The sequence below is a fragment of the Indicator indicator genome, chromosome 19, assembly GCF_027791375.1.
Source record: "Indicator indicator isolate 239-I01 chromosome 19, UM_Iind_1.1, whole genome shotgun sequence".
NCBI classification, from domain to species: Eukaryota; Metazoa; Chordata; class Aves; order Piciformes; family Indicatoridae; genus Indicator; species Indicator indicator.
Genome location: NC_072028.1, coordinates 7501249 through 7519910, shown reverse-complemented (window position 1 = coordinate 7519910; position 18662 = coordinate 7501249). Strand labels below are relative to the sequence as shown.

Sequence of the window (18662 nt, the reverse complement as noted above, 5' to 3'; positions counted from 1 at the left end):
TCTCCAGCTGATATTTGGACCTGACCAAGAGATCCTGATGAAAGTGGTCTATTGTCACCTTTTTCTCTTAGATCCCCACAGAAAAACAAGGTGGTGGATGGTGGAGTTGCCCAGAGCAGCTGATGGATCACCACTCCAAGGTTTAGCCATGGCACTGAAGCATTTGATATGACCACTTAAAAGGAAAAAGAACACTGTCTAGGGTTTAGTTGTGGTGCTGAACCATTTGATATGACCACTTAAGAGGAAAAAGAGCACTGTCTAGGGTTTAGTTGTGGCACTGAAACATATGATATGACCTCTCAAAACGACAAAGAGCAGTGTAAGGAATGAGGTTTTCAAGTACTCCATAAAACTCTAGCAACAATGGTTTCTTCTCAACTTTTGAAACTTACTTGTGACTTTGGAAACCATGAATGCATTTGAAGGTTTACTCTTTCTGTAAAACAAAGAAAAAAAAACATATTCATTAAAAAATAAACATCCTAGAATTACTTTAATCCCAATGTCTACATATGAACATCTGCCTATAGGTAAAGCAAATACAAAAACTTTTTGATGAAGGTAGTACCTGAAAGACTCCACGCCGTTCCTGGTAGACTTCACAAAACCTGGTGTCCTCCCCTTCCTTGTGATATCCACCAGTCCTCCTTTATTGTCCAGGATTCCATAATGGATTGCAGCACGGCATATGCTTGATGACTGACAAGAGCACAAACACAAGGAGCAAGTGAAGCAAATCTCATTGATGGAGCGAGGCTGAGCAACCACTGTGCCCAAAATGGAGAAGAAATGAAACCACCACCACCAATGCACCAAGTGGGAAATGAGCTGAGTACACTCCTTTGGAACCCAGTTGTTAAATCTCACTCTCCCCCAGCAGAGTCTTTTTCCTTTCTGTTATTATTAGTTGAAGCACTGCCTGTTGAATGGCAGTCTCTCTTTAAATAACACATCTGCACATTTAGATGCAGTTTAGAAGAACATCAGCGCTGGGAATTAATGGCCGGTATGAAATATTTCCAGCTCCCAACAAAATATTCAAACCCAAACTATTTCTGCTGAAACCACTTGGAGAAGGGGACTGTCTGCAGCTGCAGTTGTTGCAGGCAAAGATGTGTCATGGGTGATGCAATCCCACCAGCAGCAAGAACGGGGAAATTGAAGGTGCTGCTACTGAAAAAAAAAAACCCAAACCTTTAGCTCCAACCTTTCTTCACCCCCAAAGTAGTTTGGGTGGGAAAACAGCACCATGCTCTATTTATAAATGATCAGTTTAGAATTTATGAAGTACCATTATAATTCAAGAGCCAGCAAAGCAGCCCCAAGTATTATTTAGTTACAACATTTAACAGCGGGGTTTGTACCAATTTTCTGTCACCCACAGCTGCCCACACTAAAGAGATCTTTGTTAGAGCTGGCTATTCATCCCCATCCCTCACTTCCCAAGGGATTCATTGTGCATTGAGGGCGCTCAAGACAAAAATCATATCCAGAATCACTTTGTCTCTCCAGACTGCTGCTTTTTTTTTCTTTTTTTTTTTTTTTCATCACTAAGATGAGGAAAATGCAGATAATCCCTGTTAGCACCCTTTTACAGCACCACAACTGGAGAATGCAAAAAGCCAAATTACAGTAGAATTTCTGCTATTACCACTAACTCCCCACAAATTACATCTATGAGCTATTAAAAGGTACTTACACTCTCATAATAAAATGTTCCAAAGATCTTTCCTTTACTGTACAAGCAGCCAGCTGGGCACAAATACCTAGTGAAGATACATATCTTTGAGGGTGGCGAAAAAAAACAATTCAAGAAAAACAGCCTTTGCCTCTCGTTCATTTAAGAGTCATTCCTTTCATTTCATGTAACTCTCCCATTTAAAAACAGGATTGCAAAATAGCTACTTTTTAGAACAGTTTCTCCACCCTCCTTAAAAGCCTGACCAATATTTAGATTCTGTGGATTTGGGTTTTCTCCAAGTGATAAACTGTCCTGTTCTTTGCAGAAACCTTAACCAGAAGTTCTTGACTGGCTGGAAGAGGACAAGCCATGAATTATTGGTCTGGCCTGGACAGTGGTGGAATGCATGAAAAAAGGCTCAGAAATGACTCTGCCAAAAATGTATTAAATGGTTTTGGACACCTGAAAGTGTGGGTCATCATGGCTGAATGAAATGAACTGTGACATCTTACTGCTAGCCCCTTGGCTGCAGGCTTTCTATTAAGAGAAATTATGGTTTTCTTTTTCTTTTTTTTTAAAGAGATCTACCTAGATAGTCAAGGAAAAAAAAAATACATATCATGGCCTACCCTGTATGCAAGAACTGGACAATTTTTAGCCTATTTTTTCCTGCAGCACTCCAAGAGGGTATATCGTTTCTATGTAGCAATAGGACAAGGGGCAATGGTTTTAAACTAGAGAAGGGGAGATTTAGGTGGGACAACAGGAAGAAATTCTTTACTAAGAGGGTGGTGGAACACTGGCAGAGGTTGCCCAGGGAGATGGTCGAGGCCCCATCCCTGAAGACATTCAATGTCAGGCTTGATGGGGCTCTGAGCAATTTGATCTAGTTGGGGGTGCCCCTGATCACCGCAGGGGGAGGTCGGACCAGATGACCTTTCAAGGTCCCTTCCAACCCAATGCATTCTGTGACTCTATGGTGAAACACTACCTGTTGCATGTTGAGCCTCTGCATTTGTCTCTCATTTTGGTTTCACAGGTAATGACTTGTGCTGGGGAGAAAAAAAATGAAATGAGTTTTTTGAAAAGGGAAGAGATTTCCACAGCCTGCTCTCAAGCTACAAAGGTGAGCAACCACCATGCACCTTTCCTGGAGGTCTTCAGTACAGCAAGATAAAGATCTTATCACAGACCAACCCAGCCTGAAGCAGTTGGTGCCTCTAGCTCTTCACTTAAGACAGGTGTCTTTGGAAATGTTAGCAAGGAAGAAACATCTGACATCTGAAGGCTTTGATTTACAGCCTGAGGTCTGCAGCCAGAGCTTTCATTCTCTGTTTAATTACAGACTCTCAAGATGCTGGGAGATAAACTTGAAAAGGATGTGTTGGCTTGCCTCACCTTGTGTGTACATTAAGTCTCTTTTAATTAACAGCTATTAGAAAATGACAGAGGAAGTACTAGCAGCTCCACAAATAACTTCAGAAATCTTCCCAAGCATGAAATAAAAAGGAAGCGAACTATAGGGGAAAAAAAGCAGAAAAGCTGCAAAGAGGGTAATTGCTGAGTGTGGAGTAGTCTAAATGGGAAATAAACCAAATATTTCCTAAATTGGGGGACCTTTGGCTCTTTGATACCTTCTTGAGATGGCTTAAAAGAACAGGTAACTATGCAGATTGGCATGCAGAAGGCATAAGTGGCTGTTGAAAGCTTTTCTCCTTGCTTCAGGCAGGCTTCTGCTATAATTAACAGGGGATTTTCATACAGATTACCTCCTCCTCCCCTCAAACTTCCTCCCAGGTATTCTTTTCCTGAGCCTCTTCATCACTTTCCACAATTTTCCCCACAAAGCTACTTGTAAACTTACAGGATTTGGAAAGGAAAAAGTCTGTCTTACTCATGTAGGACTCTGGGATGGTCTTCTTGGGCTTGATGGGTTTGTTGCTCCTGGGTTCTGGAGGGTAGAACCGCACTGGATTTTGCTCGGCGCCCTGTGAAATCTCCACTTCGTTGGTCTCGTCCGTCTCGGTGATGACAGGATCTTCATAACGGTAATCTTGGTAAGGAAGGGGAGTGCAAATAATTACTGTGTGTTCACCTTGATGGAGAAGTCAAACAGGTTGCTGGCTTGAGGGAGGTGATGTGGTTTGACAAAGATCTACTTCAGAACAGCTGGAAGCTCAGAAATGACCGTTAAAGGCAGCACAGCACTGTTGCCAGGGCAGGTGTAGCTCTGGGAGGGGAGATCTGCTCCTCTCTCACTGTTCTTGTCCATGAACTGGCATTTAGAGCATCTTACAGCAAAGGTTCAAAAAGATCCCTACTATTCAGTGGGGGGGAAGTGCTGATACTTTTGTTTCCCATGCAGCTTTCCCTCTGGAAGAGAAAAACAATTTGCTAAAAGATGCATGCAAAAAGAGGGCTCTAGAATTTTGGAAGGTGCCTGCAAACTTTTCTCTTCCCAGGTGGGTTTGCTTCTCCAAAGCAGCCCATGAGCCCATCCTCTGGTAGAGCATGGGGTCCTGGGACAGTGTGATCCTGGCTTTAGCTTTAGGTGGCTTTAGCTTTAGCTCTGTATTATACCTCTGCTGGAGAACAAGCTGCCTGCTGTTGCAGCTGGGCAAAGAGCTTTGGGAAACGATGCCAGCAAAATTCATTCCACTTGGCCAGTCCAGCCTGAAACCCTGTGCTGCTCTCATCCTCAGCAACGAGGAGAGGAACGATGCAAACAAAAGGGATAAAGGACAGTGGCTCCAAGAGGATTTCTTCCCTCTTGCTGTTCCACTGGGGCATCCCCTCCTCTCTCTTCACCTGCACCCTGGGATGCTCCCCCCAAAACTGGCATTCTGAAAAAGCTAAATGCAACACTGCAGCAAAATAAGCCTCTGCTTTGGGCACCTCTCCAAGGAACCTGCCTGTTTCTAAGAGCCCAGATCTCTGTGAAGCAAAACATGGGAGAAGGAAAAAGCTGTCAATGCATGACGCCAGGCAGTGTTGTACACTGGGGCACAGCATTGCTTCACTGGAGGTCTCAGCAATAGTGTTTCACTCTATTGACTTTTCCACAGATCGGGAATAACCATTCACAATCCTCTGCCTTCCTCCAAGAGACAGGAATTGCTGTACTCATTTTGCAGCCATGAAAACCAAGGTAGGGAGAGAGGGAAACGCTCCATGTTCCTGGCCCCTGAAGGAGAGGGGCAGGCAGCCAAGCTCTGCCCACCCACATTGCCTCTGGTAAGCACTGGAGAACATTCCCTTCCCAAACAAACTCCATGAGGACAGGATTGCTCCTGTCCACAGCCTACCAGTGCTCAAAATCCTGCTGGAGTTCCCAAGCCAAACCTGTGGAAGCTCAGAGCAGCTTTCCCCCATCCAAGCATTTGCTCTAGTTTTCACTGGGGAGAATGTGCTGGATCCCAGCTCCAGGTTTTAAGCAGTTCAGGGCTTTTTTGTTTCAGCAGCAGCTACTGCTATACCACAGGGTATGATGTCAAAACACTAAGGATGGTTCATTAAAAGGTGCATAAAACTGCTTCTAATTAAAAGTTTTCAGCCTTTTTCCCTCCCAGGAGGGGTCCCAGACTCCCCAGCACATACCTTTGTAGCAGAGGTTGTTCTGGCAGCCTCCTCCATAGCTTGGTGGGCACTCAGAGCAAGGGCGGCCAGTCTTGTATGGGGCTTCTCCGATCCAGTTGCCCCTGCAAGCACAGGAGCAGTGTGGACATGTCAGACACCCACTCATCCAAATCCCCCAAACCACCCGGTCCTAAGGGAATTGGGAAAGTGAGCGGTTTTGGTAGGATCATAGAATCATTAATGTTGGAAAAGATCACTAAGATCATCAAGTCTGTCAACCAAACGCCACCATGGCCATTAAACCATGTCCTGAAGTGCAGTGTCTACACCGTTTCTGAACGCCTCCCAGTGCCTGGCCACTCTTTCAGTAAACAAATCCTAATCCTAAAATCAAAACTAAACCTTCCCTGGCACAATGTGAGCCTACTTCCTCTCGTCCACCCTGCTCATCCTTGGATGGGGGTTGTAAATGGGGAAAACAGTGCCAAGTGAAAAAAGCAATCAGTGGGCAGAGGGAGGCTTCACCCCTCTTGGTCATCAGAGCCACAGGTGTCCCCTCATCTTCTGCAACACCTTCTGGGAGCTGCATGGGACAGGCTTGAGCACAGCTCTTACCTTTTCAGAGCTGCTGCATTTTCAGGAGCTCTGAACAACCTAATCTAGTTGGGAATACCCCTACTTCTTCCAGGTGTGTTGCACTAGATGACCCTTGAAAGGTCCCTTCCAACCCAATGCATTCTATGACTTCATGATTTTCCATCTGGAACCATTTCCAAGCAGAAAACCACCAGAAATACATGATCCCTCACATCAGATTATCTGAGAAGCAGAGCAGCACTTTGCACTCTTTCTTCACTCAACCAGGGCATCCTCAAGTGCCCAGTTTTGCCTTTCAGGCTGTGGAAATATTACCCTGTCCCAGAGCAACTAAGCAGAGATTAAACAACCAGCCTAGGATAAACCTTGTAAGAAATGTTGCTCCTCATTTCATCTCTAAGATGACATTTTTAGGGTTTTTTTTAAATAAATTTTGTGCAATATTGCTTTTGCATTAAACTCCAATATAAATACTGTGATCTTATGTAAACAGAAGTAGATCAATGGATTACTGCCTTTTACTCAAGAAACTACCCAGAAGCAGAAGCCCTTTTTGGCACTCTGTGCTGCAAACTTTAGGGGCTGAGATGGTAGAAGGAGCCAGAGTTCAGCCCATGGCTATGAACCTTTGGGTTATTGCTCTTTCAGCTGTCTCCACCTATAAGGTTAGACAAGGACAATGTGCACTGAAGCCAGAGAGAAAAGATTAAGCAGAAACTGCAGAAAGAGAGTATTTTTCCATCCAGCAGCCCTAAATAGATGATGTGCAAAAAGCCCAGCTTGCTGCAGAAGCTCCATGGGATGATCTGTTATGAGGAGCAGGTTATTAAACCCCACCAAGCCACAAGCATAATATGCTCAGTAGCTAAAGTAGGGAGAGGGGCTTAGACAATCCACTCCTAGGGCTCTGTCTGGATAGTGCTATGGTCTGCCAGCTCTGTACCCACACATCTTATTTCTCTCTGTTATTCTGCCTTATGCTCTCCAAAAGTCAGGTGGTTTCTAAGCTGCTCCATTTGCATGGTGATTTCCCCGTTTCATCTTGATTTTAAACCACCAAGGACTTGCAGGGGGAATGTTTTACCTATTAGTCATTACAGCAGAAAACACTAACTGCCATTGCCAGGGAGGAAACTTCTCAACTTCTCCTGGATGTAGTAGTGAAGAAATGTGATTTTCATTTTGAAATTTAATCAAACCATTGAGTTAATTGCATCAGTCAAGATTTAGCTATTTCAGGGAGGTGGGGAGGGGAGGGGGGGAGGGTTATGCCATGAGGAGCTCATCTGATCTGGGATCTATCTCTTTGCAGTTCCTTGCAGTGGGACCCAGCTCACTGTGCTTCCAACAGCAACCAGGCTGGCTTTAAACAACATAATGGTGTCTTTAAACCAGCAGATTTTTCAGGAGAAGGGTGAAAATGTCTGATGCTATGGCAGCCTACCTGGCTGGGTACAACGTTGGAGCAGTGCTGAGCAGCATTAATCACCACCCCATCCCCTCCCACCCTCCAGAGCCAGCAAGCCTCACTTGGCAGCACACACCAGCTCCATCCTGGCCTTCTCCTGCTCCTCCTTTCCGTGGCAGGAACATCAAAGCTCCGGCCTGGCCCCAGCCCCTCATTCAGTTTTCCAGGCAATGCTCAGAAGTCTTGAACCAGCTCCGCGCTACCGTCTAAAGAGAAAATGTAAAGCCACAACCACCAGTCTAGACTGCCAGAAATCTCTTCCCCAGATCCTGGGCTAGTTAAGCAACCTGCCAGTTTCAGGAAGGCTGGAGAGAGCCCAGCTCCTCAGCCTTACTTGGGTGAGTAGTTGCAGACCAGGTAGACGGCATTCTCCCAGATTTCCCCCCAGACATTCATCTGCTTGCAGACGTTCACAGCACAGCCAATCTTGTTTGTCGTGGCCCAAACTATCTGCAAGGGCAAGGTGGTTGTTGAAAATGAGCAAACTGCCCTGCTGTGAGCACACATGGTGACAAGTGGGACATGGTGGGGGTGTCAAAGGCAGAGGTACAAAGGTCCACCACCTCCTTTACCTGGGTGTAGTGTGTGCACATGGAGCCTGTGCACTTCTCCGGGCACCACGGGTTGCACTCATGAGGGTATGGGTATGTGTAATCCTTCACTTCGTCATACCAGGACTGGACATGAAAAGCTGGAGACCGATACCTGAAGAAGCAAAGACAGTTTAAAGTACAAAGTTCTGGTAGAAGTTTGCAATACCTGTAGCCTCCTGTCATGCTGTAAACTCAGGTATTTCAATACACGTTTTGCTAGTTTGGTTTTTTCCCCTCAAGGCAAGTTCCCTTTGTTAAGGTGCTGCTTAAAAAAAAAAAAAAAAAAACAGTAATACAGTTTAATGAAAGAGAAAATACCTCATTGATGATTTTTTTTTCCTCCCTAAGATTCACAGTCTGGTCTGACTTTCTGTATTATTTATAGGTTTGACATGCCCTTCAAGCACTGCTGACCTGAAATGTCCTCCTGACTTTTCCACACAACTACAAAAAAACCTTCTAGTTTGACAGAAAGTCCTGTTTTGAAAGTAAACAGAAGTTCAGGTTTGCCAAACATCTTAAAGCAAAAGCCATCATGTACCTATTTTACCACCAGGCAATTTGCTAAATCTGGGAGGACACCAGCAGTGAATAGTCTCAGACCTTTGGAAGTCAGCAGGCTTTGTCCCCACTCACATGACATTGAGAGCTGGTGCAGAGTAGTTGGTGCACAACACATACAACCCACCTTTTAGTTCAGTTATTTCTCTCTGCACTCAGCTCCACTCCCCATATGCTGTGTGGACTTTGTGGAGATTATGACCCAGGTATGGCAGTCTGCAGCTGCACTGATGGTACTGGGCTAGAGTTGGGTGGAGAGGAACCTAATGAAGTTCAACAAAGAGTAGGGTCCTGCACCTGGGAAGGGATAACCCCCTGCACCAGTACAGGCAAAGGGTTAACTTGCTGGAAAGCAGCATCACAGAGAAGGACCTGGGAGTGCTGGTGGACAGCAAGTTAGCCATGAGCCACATCCAGAGTACTGGGGCAATTCTGGGTTCACCAGTACAAAAGACACAAGAGTCTACTGCCTACTGAAGAGTCCAGCAGAGGCTATGAAGAAACTGAGTATACTCAAGCATCTCTGTGAGGAGGAAAGGCTGAGAGACCTGGGGCTGTTTAGCCTGGAGAAGAGCAGCCTGAGAGGGGATCTGATCAATGCTCAGCAAGAGCTAAAGGGTAGAGAGCAAGAGAAGGGGGCCAGACTCTTGTCGTTGGTGCCCAGCAACAGCACAAGGGCCAACGGACACAAACTGGAACCCAGGAGGTTCTGTTTGAGCATGAGGAAAACCTTCTTTACTTTGAGGGTGCCAGAGGCCTGGAGCAGACTGCCCAGAGAGGTTGTGGAGTCTCCTTTTCTGGAGAGATTCCAAACCCATCTGGACATTGTGATCCTGGGCAACCCTACCTTAGCAGGGGTTTGGACTAGATGATCCCTACAGGTCCCTTCCAACCCCCACCATGCTGGGGTTCTGTGATACTTTGGCTATTTGAGGGAACACAAAGAGTGGTAAACTACCTATAGAAACTCTCATGTGTCTTGCATGCTACGTACACCACAAGTAAAGAGCAATCTCCAAACTCTGTATCAAATCAGAGCAGCACTTCAAACCCATTGCTTTTTATTGCTTTCAATAGCTCACATGAAGCAAGCAGCCAGAAACACAAATGATGTCATTACCAACTGGAGTTTGCTCTTTCAGCCAGCTCTTCATTAAAAATCATTCATTAGAAGTATTTAAAAAAAAAAACATTCATCTCATGATGTCATTAAGTGAATATTTTCCGAGTCCTATTTTACAGGAGAGGAAATTGAGGCAATCAAGTTGTGGCTTGTTCCTGAAAAATCTGAGATAAATATGATTTCTTCTTCCTCTCAGTGACTGCAAAGGGAGCAAGATTGGATCTACCTCCATCAGGAACCCATGGCCATCCTGAATGCTTGTAGGACAGCCAAGAACAGCGCAATCTTCTGACTGTGTTTCCAACAGATTAACCACTTTGCTTTCCAATCATTATTTAATTCTGCCAACAAAAACAGGCCTGATTTTTAGATCAGGCTAGCTTCACACCAGCAAATTTCCATCACTTTCAACCAAGTTCTACCTGACAGACAACAAATATAACCACATATCCACCTGACAGACAAACATAATCCCATTTCCACCCCTTAGGGCTTCTGAGCATGTATGAAATGTTTGCTCTAGAAAGCAAGCTTAATGATAAGAGCTTAACAAATAAACAAATTCCCCCACCAAGAGAGGCAAATCCATTTGGAAGCTTTAACATCAGCTTTCCTAGCTGGATTAACAAGTCTGGGTTCAAAACCTTCCCCCAGGAAGCTTAAAATAATATTTTAAAATCTGCAGAGTGTTTTCATTAAAGAGAAATTAGGAGCTGGATAAATATTTACAGGAAACACAGCAAGAGATAAGTTCTGAGCTAGCACCTGAGTCCAGACGCTGTTCCTGAGAAACTTCAGCTTTCAGCTAGTTCTCAGCATGGTGCAGGAACCTCCCCCTCCCCCCCCAACCCAGCAGATTTAGGAGCAAAAGTTATGACTTCTGTAGCTGTTCTCATTAAGCAAGAGTGAGGGTGATCTGGGTAACAGCTGTGTTACCCAGAGATGCAGATGAACGGAGCAAGCCACATTGATGTTGGTTTGCTGGGAACGGTCAGCTGAAGTTGGCTGCAGATGTTACCACTCTAACCATTTCTCTGAAGCATCAGCAATTCATGCTCCTCAACTTTTCTCCCATCCCCACAGTGCTCTACTAAGCAGCACCAAGGCAACCCTTCCCAGCTGGCTCTGAAGTGCTCTTTGCAGTGAGCTTGTAGCATTCTGACTCTTACCTGCCCCAGTGAACCGCCAAGTTCTGTCCAATTGACCTGATGAGGGAACTCGGCCCATGGTCCCAGATGCACTGCTGAGCCCAAGCATGGGCTGATCTTTCCAGCTCATCATCCCAAGTCTTCAGAGCGTGAGAAGAGAAAAGAACAAGTTAATTCATCATCCTAAACTTGTTAGATCAAGACAGTTGACCAACCACAGTTAGTGGAGGAAGACCAAATTACAGTCCACTCCTGGTATCTGGTCTGTCCTCATGAAGCCAGTGTGTCTCAGTGATGTGCCTTAACCTACAAACAACTTTCTCAGAATGTCTTCTTGCCATGCAAATGCAGGGCACCAAAGGGTCTCTTGTTTTTCCTGCTTGATGCCATGCTTCTCAGGAGAAGCTTTGCGTTGGTCAACAGAAAACACACCCAGGAAGATGTCCAGTATCCATCTAGACTATCCACCCTAAAACACAAGATATTTTTGGCAGTTGTTTTTCTAACACGTTAAAAAAACCCCAAACCACATCAAACCAAACCAAAACAAACATCAAGGATGGAGATCCCAGCACTTCCTCATGACACTTTTTTCTGAGCTCTGCAAGAGTTCTAACATGCAGCCAGTGATTTGATGAAGTTCAGCATGATTTTCCATCCTTTGTCCTTCCTATCAGGACATTTCCAGGCTTTCTCAGCATGGGAAACTCCAACAGAGGGTGTGCTCCTGCCATCCACTACTGACAGCTGGAGATTTTTGGCCCAACCTCTTAATCAAGGGGCGTGGGTCTGAGTCTCCTGGTCCCTCCTGCTCTTCTCCTTCCAGAATAATTGCTAAGTCCCCCAATAGACCCAGTCAAATTTAACAGAGCAGGGCAAAGTTCCAGAGCTGTTGAGCTAATATCACTGTCACTGAAATAGTCATCAGGTTAGAAAGTGACAAATCCTGTTTATGCTCCCGCTGAGGGAAAGATGTTGGTGTGAGATCAGTCCTCATGGAATATCACCCAGCTGTAAGCCAACCAGGACCTCAAACAGGATGCAAAGGGAAATAGGAAAGCAGGCTTTCTTGGCTCCAGCACCCAGGAGAGTATTTGTTTTAAAGGCCAGACTTTCTGGACCCAGTAGACAGTGCCCTGAATTCATTGTGTAATTCCTGACAGCTGGTCTATTCAGAATAGTCCTTAGAGGATAATTCATTGGGATTAAAATATTACCACACATTCCTACAAATAAAACCAAAGAGGAGAGAGGTCCTGTAATGCATCTCCAGCCCATTCATGTGCCAGCACAAGATCATGTCCTCTTTGGACATTTACCACCACAACCATGTCCTCTTTGGACATTTACCATCACAACTAGCCCATTCATGTGCCAGCACAAGATCAGGTCCTCTTTGGACATTTACCGTCACAACCAGCTGGTCTTTCCAAGTCCAGTCTCCTCTAGAAGAAATGCATCCTCTGATCTCAGTCATATCAAAGGACCTGTCAGAACCTCTTTAGGGGGATGGAGGGCATTTAGACTCCCAAATGCATTTTTAAAGCATCCAGTGCTCATTCTGAGCAAGTATCTGAACATAGTCTTGGGCAGTTATAACTGGGCTGGGCAGGGGCCACACATCCCTGGCTAAGGCAACAGGAAAATGCAATGTCTCCTGGAACTTGGTGTGTCTACACTATCTTGGTGAAGCAAACATGAGCTCATCTAACTGAGCTAACAGCCCAGACCTCCAAGAACAGCTTATCATTAAGCATGCTCAGCAATCCAAATTCCAACAACATCCCAAGGTTGCTCAGCATCAGCTTGGCTTTGAACTGAAGCAAATTTGTGTCAGCCTGCAAAACTCTGTGTGGACGCAGCTCTGACAGAGGGAATGAAACTGTTTTCTGTTTCAGCCTTCCAACTCCTTGAAGGTGCATGGGATCTGACCCACCACAAACCTCTGTTCAAGCAGACTATTTGCAATTGTGCCTAGACACACAGCTTTTTGTGGCCTCCCACTTTCTGCACTAGGCAATGACTAGCCACAATCTGCCTTCCCTTCCAACACATAAGCCACAGAAACTCTCCCAAGACGTTATGGACTGCTAGTACTTCTAGCAGAGCATGATTCCCTGCAGCCTCAAAGGCAGGGATGTTCCAAATCTCCTAATTTATTGCAGAGACGTTCTGAGCAATAGAGCATGAAATGGAAATGGATGGAAACATATGCATTACATCTTCCTTTGATGCCTACAAATAAAATAAAACCAACTTGGACAAAAAGGCATTCGACAGGCAGTTGGGAAGGAGCTATGTCTTTACACAGCTTTGTGCTTGAAGAGTGGAGAAGCTCATTTCTGCAGGCATCAGATTACAAAGCCATCCCATGGAAATTAGGGCAGTTTTTTGCCTCTTGATTCTCAGACGTGAATGCGGTCAGGAGGCTGGAATTGTTTCAGAGCAATAAACATATCAAACAAAAAAAAAAAAAAAGAGAGGGAGATTTCAGACTTTCCCAGCTCTGCTTGCAAGAATTCTTTATGCCAATATTCAAAGCAGTATCTAGGAAGGCTACTGAAGCCCAGAGGCAGAGTGATGATGCCTGTGATGCCTGTGCTTAGCTTCCTTCTCAAGGAGAGATTGAGAAGCCTTTGCAGATGCATGATTCCAAGTGGTTAAGCACATGGACTCTCATTTTGACTCCTGTGGATTTGTAATGGCCTTTCAAAGTACAGCACATGCTATGTGTGTGAAATACTTGCATGGCATGCACACATGGTGATGCAAATTGTAGGTTCAGATTTTACAAGAGCATATAGAATCATAGAATCATTTCAGCTGGAAAAGACCTGTAAGGCCATTGAGTCCAACCATTACCTGACTCTACCAAGTCTGGTCTTAAACCATGTCCATCAGCATCTCTGCATCTTTTGAACACCTTTAGGGATGTGGATTCAACCACTCCCCTGTGCAACCTCTTCCAGTGTTTGAGAACTCTTTCAGTGAAGAAGTTTCTTCTAATATCCAACCTATGCCTCCCTTGGTGAAAATATCCTACAGTCCACTTGCTCAGCTTAACTAGTCTGTAAACTCAACCCCAGGTAACTGAATTGCAGTGGTCAGATTATGTGTTCACTTCTCCTCCTCATCTTAGACTTCTTGCAGTACTGGCAATTTGCCTCTAAAAGTGGCCTGAGACTCCAGGGCTGACTTGTAGTGCTAGAAGTGTGGATATGCTTTGCTAAGCCACACAGCAACACTGTCCCATCTTGACAAAGAGAGTCACCACCCTACAGCTGAGAGGAAGGATGCATACCTCATACATGAAAACAAACTATTTCCCTTCCAGCCATCTGTACTGAAAACAATTTTGTTTCATCCATCTGTCTTTGAGGGCTCTGGAAGAGGAGAAATTTTTGCCTTTCATCACTACTGAAAGCCATCTGACTAATCCATCTTAAAGGTCAAGACGTCTCAGGAATTAGTCTGTCCTTTTTACTCTCGGCTCATTAATAAGGGCTTTGCCTCGGTCTTGGCTGCCATGCCTGCTGTTAGAAAGTCCAAACACGCAGGGGAAGTGTTGATCACAGAGCTGTTAGAACAGTTAAGGTAATTCTTTACTGGACCAGTTTTGTCAGGAAGCTGCACGTTGCTCACTCACTTTCTATCAGCATTGATTATCTCTCCAAGCTTTCCATTAATTAGACTAACCCAGCAGCAAAGTTGGTTCTTCTTTTCTTTACATTCATCCCATATGTATACAATTCTTTTGATCTCCAGAGAGGTCATGGGACTCACGGTCTTACTGCTTACCTATTAACAGCCTTCACCAACTGAAGTTGATCCTGTTGTGGATAGAATCACAGAATCATAGAATCACTGGATTGGAAGGGACCTTTAATGGTTCTCTTGCCCATCAGCCCCATAATAAACAGGGATGACCTCAACTAGATCCGGCTGCTCAGAGACCCATCAAGCCTGACTTTGAATGTCTTCAAGGATGGGGGCTCCAACACCTCCCTGGGCACCCTGTTTCAGTGTTCTACCACCATCATAGTAAGAACTTCTTCCTAATGTCCAAAGGATTTCTTCCTGATGTCCAATATGTGCCTCTCCCTTCCAATATCTGATATGTTCCTAGAGTCAAATATATCCCTTTCCTGGAATACATTATCTCCGTTGGCACTTCAGGTCATTTAAAGTCTTCAATTATAGAGCTGGGAGAAAGGACTTTCAGAAGGTAGTGTTTGGAGGTGTCTGGGCAAGAGCAAGTCCTACCCACTTCTCCACAAATTGACACTGCACATCGCCTGTGATGCTCAACACCAGCACCAAAGGAAAAGAGTAAAGTTCATCTGTGGTACTAAAGACAAACCATCCTCTTAAATGAGTCCAAATGAGACATGTCCTCTGCAGGATGAAGACTTAAAGTGAAATGCACGTTCAGAATACACACTGCATGTCCCAGTAACATTGAGCAAATAGGAATACATGAAAGACTGATTATAGCCTTTCCAAGTAGCACCATCTCATACTCAGCTCCTTTCTTCGCAGCATACAAGGCCCTTTCATTTTCCCTCCATCAGCCATAAAACCCACTAGAAAAGCAGACTGAGCAAAGGCAAATACAAATTTGTAACCATGCTTCAAGCATAAACAGCAGCTGGCCAGTGGACAGTCCGCAACAGCAGCCCCTCAGATCCTCAAAGCCAACCAAAACACCTTTGGCTTTCTCATGCTTTGTGTTTACTCTCTGGAAATTAATCAGGTCACCTCTGCTCTGGCAGTACCTTGCCTGCAGGATCTTCTCAATCTGTGTAAATATCTAAATGGTGGAAGTCTTGAGGACAGGGCTAGGCTCTTTTCAGTGGTACCCAGTGATAGTACAAGGGACAGCAGGTACAAACTATGACACAGGAGGTTTCACCTGAACACAGGGAGAAACTTCTGTCCTGTGAGGGTGCCAGAGCCCTGGAGCAGGCAGCCCAGAGAGGTTATGGAGTCACCTTCTCTGGAGAGATTCCAGACCCACCTGGACACTGTGATGCTGGGTAACCTGCTCTGGATGACCATGCTTTAACATGGGGGTTGGACTAGATGATCTCCAGAGGTTCTTTCCCACCCCCACTATTCTGTGATGCAGTGATTCTGTAACAGCAGAGCCCACTGAGAGAGACACAAAGCACCAGTTCTTAGAAAGGCACTCAATTTCTGACCAGAGTGGGCTGAAAGACTAGCTCACAGGGACCAACTGCTGGAGAGCTGTGTCTCCTTTCTTACTGTCCTCTCCACTCCCTTCTCTTTTCCCTTTTCCTACAGCCACAAAAGGCAGGATTTTCCATTTGCAGCCCTCCTTTCAGCACAGCTGGCAAACAATTTTGTACTACATTCAGTGTACTTTTCTTTTACCCTTTTAAACACGGTCTTAACAAATCGTTCATCATTTCATCTGTCAGCAGGAGCACACAGTTGAAGTCAGACTAGTTTTGGTCATAACTATATTTGCACATTGGGAAAAGGCACACACACACACACAAATTATTTGCCTACATCATTTTCTGGCCCACAATATTTTGATGACATGTCTAAAATAGCTCAAAGTAGGGCCTCTGGCATCAGGTGGGGAAAAAAAAAAAAGAACAACTTATTAATCTGAATTGTTGATGGCAGAGGCATAGTTCATACTCATACCTTTAAGTTCTCCCTCTAAAGTGGGAGAATACATTAACCAAACTTTTCATTTGGCCACTGATCCATCCACCCCTAAAGGTTACCCATGAACTCCCCAAATTTTTCCAGCTACTTCCAGTGATTGAAATAGCAGATGTGGCAAATGGAGCCACATTCCATAAGCCCTGTTTCCCTAAGGTCCTGAAGCGATTCCCAGCAGTATCATGGATGCTTGGATGACATGAAAAATCTCTGGTAATGAGTATATGACCAAAGGGCAGATGCTATCTCCAGCACTGGGTGGTAGCTGATGGCAACCCAAAGACCATCAGGAGTCTCTCTGAGCAGACTGGGGCATCCTGAAGCAGCAGTCACAAGGGGCTGAAAGCTTTCAGAGGGAGAACATGGGTTAAATACTAGGGAAAATTTGATGCTTTTATGACATTAAGGTAATGGAAGAACCTGCTGAGGCAGGCTGTGGAATTACCATCACTGGAGATACATCCAGGGCTGGGCCAGACACTAGTGTATGAATAATGGAACCAGTCCTGAAACTATGCAGTGAATGGATTTGATGACCCGTTAGTGTCCCTTTCCAAACAAAACAGTCCAGTGATGTAAAGCATCATTCACTCTGGAATGAAAATGCTCCAAGAAACCTCTTGAGAAAAACTTACTTTAAAGGAAATTTGCTACATGTCTTGCATTGTAAGAAAAAATAAAGTTAAAAAAAATAATAAGAGAGGTATAATACAGTTAAGTATCAGGAGCTGGACTCACCATGTATTCCATATTAGAGGCCACTGGGTACACCTGACCTCTCAGTTTATTGTGGAGCATCAATATCTCCTGTCTGTCCGAGAATAAAATGGCTCTCTTGGATCTGGAGTGAGTTTCCTCATCCTGATATTTGCTCAGAATGCTCTCCAGGTGACTTGAGTTGGGCAAGATAAAGCCTTCAGCTGCCTTTATCAGGAGCAGTACACATCCAAGAGGAAGCATCCAAGGCAGGGTAGGATTCATGCCTCCCCCTCTACAGCCAGCAGAAGTGGAGATGAAGACAATGGTGGGTTTTCTTGCAGGGACTTTTGAGGCTCAGTGCAGGGTCTGGATTTGGGGGAGAAATAGGCAGTCAGAAGTGTCAGAGAAGCTCTCCATGCTTATGTCCCCCCAAAGAGGAAACCACACAACCCAGATTTTTGCTTGAAAAAGAGCAGTGCCCACAGCATAAGCAATCATCCTTCACCCCAACTACAGGAAGACCTGAACAACACCATAAGTGGTGGGAACTCCGTTTATGACACAGGGGAACTCCACTAGTGTTGCACCAGGAGTGAACATTACCCAGGCACAGCAGTGGATGCCTTCTTCACCAAAGATGCCACGGGTCCAGTTGTCAACCAGCAGTGCCCAACAACTCTGAATAATCCCAGCTCCATCCCTTCACAGGTAGGGAGATATCTGAAGCTATTTGCCCAAAGAGCAGCTCTTAAAGTGGAGAATGGCTGTAAATAAAAGGGGAAGTAAAGTTCCTAGTAACCCAGACTGTGGGGAGGTCAGACACCAGCAAGAGCTACTTCGGAGGCCCCGCTCTGCCACTAGACTTCAGCAGAGCAGCTGCCAGGCTCTGTGAAAGTGGCTGTTTATGTGAAGTGTCACCATCACACCGAGCAGCCCAAGTCCCCGCTGGCCAGTGACGCACCAGGGAGTTCTCGGTGACGCATCGCTTGGCAGCGGCCGGGAGCACTGCCAGCGATATGGATTTGGAGAGGAGCCAGAGCACTTGTCCTCCCACAGACAGATTTGGTGTTCCCCTACACACTCAGTAGCTGTCACCACTGAGGGCTTGAAGAGGTGGTCTCAGTTTGGTCATAGCTGGGTTTAAATGGCTTCATTTGACCCTCTTCCCTGCTCCATGGTATTCCTGTTCCACCTGCCGTTTCCAAACCCTTCCTCCCTTCTTTTTCACCTCCACCCTGACTTCTCCATCTCCTGAGCCCCATGAATCTTGGATGAGTTTATTTACCTCACAAACTATTCAGGGAAGGAAATATGTGCTGCTTCGTGGCTTTGCAGTACCTACTCCTCTTTAGGTGGGATCTAAGAGCAGAATTAATCCACAAGAGCAATAAACATCTGTACATGCAGCGGAGGCATAGCATCTCTCCTCAGGGTTAAATTGTGGAAGACAACTTCCCCATCCCTGTCTTCAACACTACGTCAGGAGCTGGCTTTGGCAGCACTGTTAAAATACACC

General features: G+C 45.2%; 1 protein-coding gene across 1 annotated transcript in view; it reads right to left on the bottom strand.

Moving 5' to 3' along the window:
• CRISPLD2 (cysteine rich secretory protein LCCL domain containing 2) overlaps nt 1-17428 on the bottom strand; it is a 29344-nt gene extending 11916 nt beyond the window's left edge. Inside the window, exons 1-10 of the mRNA XM_054389618.1 lie at nt 17186-17428; nt 10772-10890; nt 7898-8030; nt 7660-7775; nt 5282-5382; nt 3579-3737; nt 2676-2736; nt 1703-1769; nt 572-702; nt 396-439 (exon numbers count right to left, since the gene is read on the bottom strand). Of these exons, the coding sequence (XP_054245593.1) occupies nt 396-439; nt 572-702; nt 1703-1769; nt 2676-2736; nt 3579-3737; nt 5282-5382; nt 7660-7775; nt 7898-8030; nt 10772-10890; nt 17186-17428 (1174 nt within the window). The remainder of the gene's footprint in view (nt 1-395; nt 440-571; nt 703-1702; nt 1770-2675; nt 2737-3578; nt 3738-5281; nt 5383-7659; nt 7776-7897; nt 8031-10771; nt 10891-17185) is intronic.
• Nucleotides 17429-18662: the final 1234 nt, after the last annotated feature.